The sequence below is a fragment of the Callorhinchus milii genome, unplaced genomic scaffold (genome assembly GCF_018977255.1).
Source record: "Callorhinchus milii isolate IMCB2004 unplaced genomic scaffold, IMCB_Cmil_1.0 Scaffold12, whole genome shotgun sequence".
Classification (NCBI taxonomy): domain Eukaryota; kingdom Metazoa; phylum Chordata; class Chondrichthyes; order Chimaeriformes; family Callorhinchidae; genus Callorhinchus; species Callorhinchus milii.
Genome location: NW_024704753.1, coordinates 2,598,211 through 2,606,882, shown reverse-complemented (window position 1 = coordinate 2,606,882; position 8,672 = coordinate 2,598,211). Strand labels below are relative to the sequence as shown.

Sequence of the window (8,672 nt, the reverse complement as noted above, 5' to 3'; positions counted from 1 at the left end):
ACCAACAATAACATAGAAAGGTAGTCCTATGTATTCATTTTTATTTGGGGAGCCTGACATGTGGAGTCATCCAGAAGTTATATCACTGCTCCACACAATTGTTTGCAATGTTTCACCCACAAAATACACAGTCGATTCACTTTACAGTGTACGCCCGTGAAGCGCTTTGAGACATCTCAATGACGTGATAAGGCGCTGTATCGAATGAAAGCGTCATCACTATTAAGATAGTAAATCCTGAGAAGCGGATTGAGACATTTCAACGATGAAATTGGGGTTTATTATCATATATAAGGATTGTTATTATTATTATTATAATAATAATAATTGTCCTAATCGCTCCTGCAATCTGATTTTTCTTTCAGGTCTTCTTGCAGATTCCGGTTTGCGGGGAAAAAAAGAATTTGCAACCGAGAGCTTCCAAATCAAGGATCAAGATTAACCTCAAACCACCGATAATCAATTAAACCCAATGCAGTGCGTGCTGTGAATCTAAGCAGCGCATCCCTTCAGTTCAACAACTGTGACAGAAGTGTGGCTGGCTGTCGCCTTGTGATAATTTCGTCAGTCGCTTCGAGGGAAGATAGAGACAAAAATCGTAGCAGAGGGAAGATGTGTTTGCCTGTCTGTCAAGTGTTGATGGCCTCCTTGATCGTTTCGGTGATCGAAGCTTCCATGCACCAGAGCGAATGCCCACAGCTGTGCGTGTGTGAAATCCGGCCTTGGTTCACTCCGCAGTCGACCTACCGGGAAGCCACCACGGTGGACTGCAACGACCTGCGCTTGACCAGAATCCCCGTCAACCTGTCCGCTGACACCCAAGTGCTCCTTCTGCAGAGCAACAATATCGGCAAGACCACGGCTGAACTCGAGCAGCTGTTCAACCTTACCGAGCTGGATCTCTCCCAGAACAATTTCACCCACATCCAAGACGTGGGGCTGACAAACCTTAGCCAGCTCACGACCCTGCACTTGGAGGAAAACCAGATAGCGGAGATGCCCAATTATTGCCTTAAGGACCTCATTAATCTCCAGGAATTGTACATAAATCACAACCAGATTAACAGCATTTCTGCCAACGCCTTTTCTGGTCTGCGGAACTTATTGAGGCTTCACCTGAACTCCAACAAACTCCGAGTGATCGACAGCCATTGGTTTGAGTCCACACCTAACCTGGAGATTCTCATGATCGGAGAAAACCCGGTGATTGGCATCTTAGATATGAATTTCCGTCCTCTGAACAATCTGAGGAGCCTGGTTTTAGCAGCAATGGAACTGACTGAAATCCCTAGCAATGCCCTGGTCGGGTTAGATAGTCTAGAAAGCCTCTCGTTCTATGATAACAAACTGGGAAGAGTACCTCAACTCTCACTTCAGAATGTGCCCGTCTTGAAATTCCTCGATTTGAACAAGAATCCGGTGCACAAAATTCAAGAAGGTGATTTTAAAAACATGCTTCGCTTGAAAGAACTCGGTATTAACAACATGGCCGAGCTCGTTTCTATTGACCGGTACGCCCTGGATAACTTACCCGAACTGACCAAACTGGAAGCCACGAATAACCCTAAACTGTCGTACATTCACCGCTACGCATTCCGTGACCTCCCGTCCCTTGAGAGCTTGATGCTCAACAATAACGCCCTGAACGCTCTCTATGAAAAGACCGTGGGTTGTCTTCCCAATCTGCGTGAGGTGAGCATTCACAGTAACCCCATCAGATGCGATTGTGTCATCCAGTGGATGAATTCGAACAAGACCACAATTCGCTTCATGGAGCCCCAGTCCATGTTTTGCGCCATGCCACCAGAATACAGAGGACAGCAAGTCAAAGAAGTCCTCTCCCAGGAGACTGTGGAGCAGTGCCTCCCAATGATTGCTCACGATACCTTCCCCAACCACCTCAACGTGGACATTGACATGACGGTCTCTTTGGACTGTCGAGCCATGGCGGAACCTGAACCGGAAATCTACTGGGTCACGCCTCTGGGAAGTAAAATCACGGTCGACACTCTCTCAGACAAGTACAGGCTGAGCAACGAGGGGACTCTGGAAGTCACTCAGATCCAGATTGAAGACTCGGGAAGGTACACTTGTGTCGCTCAGAACTCGGAAGGAGCAGATACCAGAGTTGCGACCATTCGAGTTAACGGAACACTCCTGGACGGCACGCACGTGCTAAAACTTTACGTGAAGCAAACCGAATCGCACTCTATCTTGGTCTCGTGGAAAGTGAACTCCAACGTCATGACCTCCAACTTGAAGTGGTCCTCGGCCACCATGAAGATAGACAACCCTCACATCACCTACACTGCCAGGGTTCCCGTCGACGTGCACGAGTACAACCTGACGCACCTTCAGCCCTCCACGGAGTACGAGGTCTGTCTCAGCGTCTCTAACATCCACCAGCAGACGCAGAAATCGTGCGTCAATGTCACCACCAAGGGCGTGGCGTTCTCCTTGGACATTACCGATCAAGGAACGAGCACAGCGCTGGCAGCGGTTATGGGTTCAATGTTCGCCATCATCAGCATCGCCTCGATAGCAGTTTACATCACAAAACGCCTCAAGCGGAAGAACTATCACCACTCGCTGAAGAAATACATGCAGAAGACATCTTCCATCCCGTTGAACGAGCTTTACCCACCACTCATCAACCTGTGGGAAGGGGACAGCGAGAAGGAAAAAGATGGCTCTTCTGAGGTGAAGCCTACTCCTGTCGACACAACGAGAAGCTACTACGTGTGGTAATTCTGAAGGAATTTTTGCTTCCAGTTTAAAGGGAGCACGGAGACTTTTTTGCTTTTTTTCTGCAAAAGTGAAAGTTCCCAAACTCTTTTGTATTTGACTTTGCTAACTTTTGGCAGAGCTGTGAGGACAGATGGATATTTCAAAGACTTTTAGTATAGCGTATCGCCGTCGAAGGACATGGGGGAGAGGGGGCGGGGTGGGTGGTGGGTGGGGTGGGGTGGGGGGGGGTTTGGGTGTGGGGCGGGAGGGAGAAACCAGGTCCGTTTATCCTGCGAAAATGCCTGGGTTGTTGAGCTTCATTACTTATCTCTTCTTTCACTGCAGAAGCCAGTAGGAACTGGTGACAACACAAGTCAACCAGTGTCATTCGATGGAGCAACTTTGCTGCGTCAAGCCTTGAGGAGCCGATACCTCATATTCAGCAAATGTGGTTCATATTAACTGTCCAATACTGATCCATTGCCATGTTCTAGTGTTTCTTTTAGATTCCTAAAGCTGACATGTGAGGATTAGACCTGTTCCATTCTGTCCATTGAATGTTGTTAGCTAACTAAATTGTATTGTTGTATCAACTATAATTTGCTCTTTTTTGGAATTTGAAAGCCCAAACACTTGTACATTTTAATTTGCCTTCTTTGCTTAAACTAGTTTTTTGACACTTATCTTAGACGATTGTGCAGTTAATGTTAAAACAATAATTGAACGGTGTACTTTAAAAAAAAATTGCCGCGTTTCTATATAAAAAAAATAAAAAATAGATTTTTAGCTGATTAAATGAGGGACTTTAGCTGCCAGGTATTTTCTGAATGTCTCCTTAACTGCATTTAGTATCCATATAGTTTAAGCATTGAATTTTACTGTGATTCAGAATGGCTTGAAAAGTATAGTGTAAAATGAAGACGAAACTCTATTAAATTACAGTTTTGATCTTGATTTTTATAGAGCTTTGAGACTCTGATTAAAGTGTTCTTACTTGAAGCTGTGATCAGTGTCTGTGAATTTCCTACATCTCGTAACATTTGATATGTCAAAGGAGTTTGACCCCTCTGTGCTTTCCTGATTATAGAATACAATTCAATTCGAGCTCATCACTGGAAAGTGGAAGTAAATCATTTTGCAAGAACGTTATAGATAGAGGTTACGCGTGAAGCTCTTTGTTCGGAGATGAAACCTCAGGCCTCCTACAATCACAGCCAAGGTTAAGCAATGGTCAACCTTTTAAAGAGCACAGACTGGAGCAAGCAAGTCAATGTTTATACTGCTGTAATCTCAACCGAAAGGTCGCGCTTAATGCACTGTGTAGCTGCAAAATGGCTTGAACCCAATTGCCACGTTCGGGATGAGTTTATTCACTTTTTCAGGAACACCTCCCAATAACTGAGCACTACACGTAAGGAGTTGAGGCTGGTGTTTTCTGTCTTGCCGTGTGTGCTGTGTGACTTTCACCAGCGAGCAGATCAGAGTTGCATTAATGTTTTGCGCACTGCACTTTCCTGCTGGAAGGAAGAAAGCGGCTCGGAAATAAAATAGAATAAAGGAGGCTCATTTGTAAATTTTACAACTCGGATAGCTGTCTGATCCCCAACTTTGTTTAGCATTTCAAAATACGTACACTATTGCAGTACCACAGCATATATGTCCAACAAAGGTTAAAACACATCAGATCTGCGTGTATTTATAGAGGCTTTAACTCGTACTTTTCTCGCGTTCGCGGTCACTGTTTTTCAAGGTCACCTCTGCTTGAAGTAAATTGCTGAGCTCCACGTTTAGCAAAATATACCCAGATAAATGAGTCTCCTTTCACTTTGCTGAGAGAACAAGCATGTGTTGTGGGCTATTGGCAATAGCATGTTACTGTCACGTAAAGAGTGAGGGCATTAAAGCCCTTACTACAAATAAACCACAGAGCAGAAACTAGCCCCAGCGGGATATGTTTGTAACTATTGCCTCTATTTATGGCTCGGATGAATACACGAATCACACAAGCCAAACACAATAGAAAAAGGACAAAAGTTTTTGCCAGTGTTTTGAGATAGAATCAAAACTGATTGCATTTCGTACCTTGGACAGCACGTAGGTGTTTGCTATTGCTCTCCTATACACTAGTGTAGGCGGGGTACACAGACCCCCTGATTTATAGTCTGAACACAAGCTATTCTCGATAGACTTTCGTGGAATAATTCTGACTACATTACGTGTATTTTGTTTTAAAAAAATTAACATTTAGGCATTTGCAAAATTGTTAGATAGTCACCGTTTCTTTGTTCGCTAGGGGTGTGAGTCCCCTTAATTGCTTTCTATAGGAATTTTCTCTATTGTTCTAGGAAGTCCCAAGACGATGCTGAGCTAAGCAAATAGACTCTGACTTGAAAGGAAAGCTATTTTAAGTCCTTTTTTTACAATTAGGTTTAGACGCAAGTTGACACGTCATCCCGTTCAGGTTAGCTATGTTGCTTTGGGGAGATAATAATAATAATAATAATCCTTGCATTTGGTTTAGCGACTTATCATGTCTTCGAGACGTCTCAAAGCGCTTCACAGAATATACTGTAAAGTGAATTGATTATATTTTGTGGGCGAAAATATACCACAAAGGCTGAAGACTTCCTCTAAGAAGCTGGAAGAGAGTCTTGCGATCGCCTCCTCGTCTCCACTTCGCAGTTGTAATGGCGCTGGTCGGGGAGGAGGTGACCCACAGTTACATATGGCGAAGTCCAGGGTCTTGAGACACGCCTTGAAGGAGACAAGGGAGGGAGCAAGGCAAAGGGAATGTGGGATGGAGTCCCAAAGGGTGGGAGCAGAGAGGCTGAAGGCCCGACCGCCGACGGCGGAGCAGTCCGGGCAGAGGTGGTGGAGCAGGCCGGAGACTGCTGAGAGTAAGGGAGCAGAGAGGTCAATATGAAACCCCCTGCCCTAGCAAACCAACCAGAAACCACTCCAATATCTTCCCCCGCCATCCCCTTCCCCCATCCCCCACTTTGTCATTGTCACCTTCAGAGCATCCATTACGATTGAAATATCAATCGTGTCAACTTCATTGTCCTCCCTGAAGCTGATCAATGGTGGTCCCTTGTGTCTGGAACTTTTCATCAAATGCATTGGTTTATTCTCTTTCACTGCTGCTCGGTGACACACAGGGGTTGTGCATGCCATTGATAAGGTAGCGTCTGCAGTCTGAGGCAGGTCACGTGATTCTTGGAGGGGTTCCTTATCTCACTGAATCGATCCAGATGTCCAGATGACCCCCAGCAATCTGTGTTGGGAGGGGAGCAGGTGAGGGGGGAGAACTGGCATTGGATTAAAGCAGTGATTTGTGAGGAGATTCAGTCACTTTCCTTTTGATCAAAGAGCTATTTTAATTGCCTGCTTCGCAAAACACTTCGAGCTGTGATTTCTCAGCCAAGATCCAAGATCATGGGGTTTGAGAATCTTCCATTTTCCTATATTTACCTCTTGAGAGACTCTCTTTCTGAATCTGCAAATACTTTCACAAAGATTCTCAAACAATCGGAATGAGTCCTATTTATAGAGAAAATATTTTGTTGCACTAAGGACAATCATTTAAGGGGGTTGTGAAGGGTCAGTTTAGGAACAGACAACCGGAATTATTTCTGTACGGTCTTCAGTGTTTTTGATTTGGCCTTTTCCTGACCTAAGACTATTTTTTTGTTGTTGTTTTGCTTGTGAATTTATAACGTCAAGGTGCTTTGGGATAACGTTTCATTTGGAGTGAAGTAATGGAGCCTCGAGAGTCAACCGCCGAACTGTTAAATTCTCCAGGAAATTGCATGGCAAAACATCGCTGTGCGGCCTTGAACGACTTTGCAAGAAGAGCAGTCATAGAGCAGTTAGCTCTTTCAGCGAGATCTGAGAATTCTTCTGCGTACAGAAGACAGGCAGACTTCTTACAGCTTAAGCACATCAGAGGAGGTGGTGTGGAGCCGTGTGCTCCTGGGTGGTATGACTAGATGGTTTAATATTCCGATTGTACTCGGCTACGTTCAAACCCAAGCAAGTGGAATAATTAATGGCGGTAAAGGCACAATGGAACATTTTTCTTCAGAATAGTAATGCACCGGGGTGTGATGTTGCAGGGTATGTTTGCAGGACTCTGACAATATGCGCTTTTAAAAGAAATATCTCAACACATCACTGAAGGGATCTCCTGAACCACTATTGGAAAAAAAAGGAGGAAATTACTCTCAGTATCAACAGTGGTCAACAATCCTCCTGTTTTAACTGTCAAAAATAATAATAATAATCCTTGCAATTGATACTGCGCCTTATCACGTCATTGAGACATATCAAAGCGTTTCACAGAATATATTGTAAAGTGGATCGCTTGGGTATTTTGTGGGAGAAACACAGCAGCCAGTTGCACATGGCAGTGTCCCACAAACAGTCGTGGATCACTCGATCATTTGATTGAGTGATCGAATTAATATTTTTTTCTTGAGAGGTTATTACGCCCGGAAAGAGATCCACCGATCAACTGCTGGGTAAGCAGAGGCATGTGGAGTAAGGAAACTTGCCTAAAGTTTCGCCCCGCCTGAGAATGGATCCCCGGATCATCTCACTTGCGAGGCGAGTGCTCTCACCACTACACCACAGAACTCCACAAAATAGCCATTAAGAGCTATTTTGTGACTTCCTATTACAAATTTCCTAGTGTCAAACAACAAGGCAAACATTGGTGCATTGTTACACAAACAGTGCTTAATAACAAAACCACAAATGCCTTAGTGTGGCTGTGCTTTTCTGGGAACTATTGTATTTAGGGCTAGAAAATTCAGGCTTGCACAGCACACTGGAAGATAATGCATCTGTACCATTATCAAGACCATTAACATTTTGAGGTTATATCATAAAATATTATCGAGCGGTTAGAAATGGTCATTTAAAGTAGCCGACGGATAAATGAACACGCTAAGTGTATTGTGTTTCAAAGCAAATTATAAACATTAGCGCTCTGATATACTGAATCAATTACATGAATTTACATTTCATTGCATTTTAATATTAATTATCAGTGGACCGCGCATTTGTCATCTTAACGTCCTTTCTCGGTTGCAATGCAGACCTCTTCGTCAAACCCCATTTAATTAGAGATTCCTCCTGTCTTCAAAACTGGCCATAGGTTCAAAACAGAAGGCAATAAAATATTTCACTTTCAGTGACAATGGAAATACTGAATGCAATTAGTAATCTTTTGTTTTGTGGATGTGTTGGACTTCCAATGTCCAGCACTTTCACCCAAGTATTTATGGTGAAACTTGGGCCTTCAGCTACTCTGCCCCACCCTCAGGAACTCCATCCCACAGTCCCTCCACCTCGGCCCCTCCCTTACCTCCTTCAACACCCGTCTAAACACCCTTCTCTTTGACTGTGCCTTCAGTCACCCTCCTACCCCCACCCTCCCCTCCACCCCTCCTGATCCTACTCGGGTGTGGATTGCTGACTGTTCAGTGCTTTGGAACGTCCTCCTGACGTAAAAGGAGCTATACAAATGTAATTTGTTGTTGATTGAGGATTTAAATCCTTTATCAATTGAAATGTATCCTTGGAGTAGACATTTATATATTTTTAAAAAACCTTTCTTGCTCAATAAAGTACTATGTGGCAGCAACAATGTGGTGTTTGACTGAGATTCCCAATTAATACTGTTTTTAGTACTTTCAATGTCCATCATTTGTCCCGTGGAGGGAATGGAGAAGGACATCTTCCGCTCCCACTCATTCGGGACCTACTCCTGATGCCTTTGATCCAAAATAGTGTCTCGCATCACTAAATCCATCTCTGTGGTCTTTTTGAAGATCTTTAGCATATTTTCAGGCTGTTTCTCCTCCAGGGGGCAGATCCATTAGATGCCCTGAGAAATGGTGTAACGAACAGAAAATGCGCTTCACGATTTGAAATATTTCCTC

The 8,672-nt window shown here is 44.0% G+C and overlaps 1 protein-coding gene across 1 annotated transcript; it reads left to right on the top strand.

Moving 5' to 3' along the window:
- Positions 1–459: 459 nt before the first annotated feature.
- On the top strand, positions 460–2,931 carry lrrn1 (leucine rich repeat neuronal 1; the record flags this gene model as incomplete). Its single annotated transcript, XM_007903381.2, has 1 exon — positions 460–2,931. A coding segment is annotated over one exon (2,289 nt), but the record flags the coding sequence as incomplete, so codon positions are not given.
- Between the last annotated feature and the right edge of the window lie 5,741 nt (positions 2,932–8,672).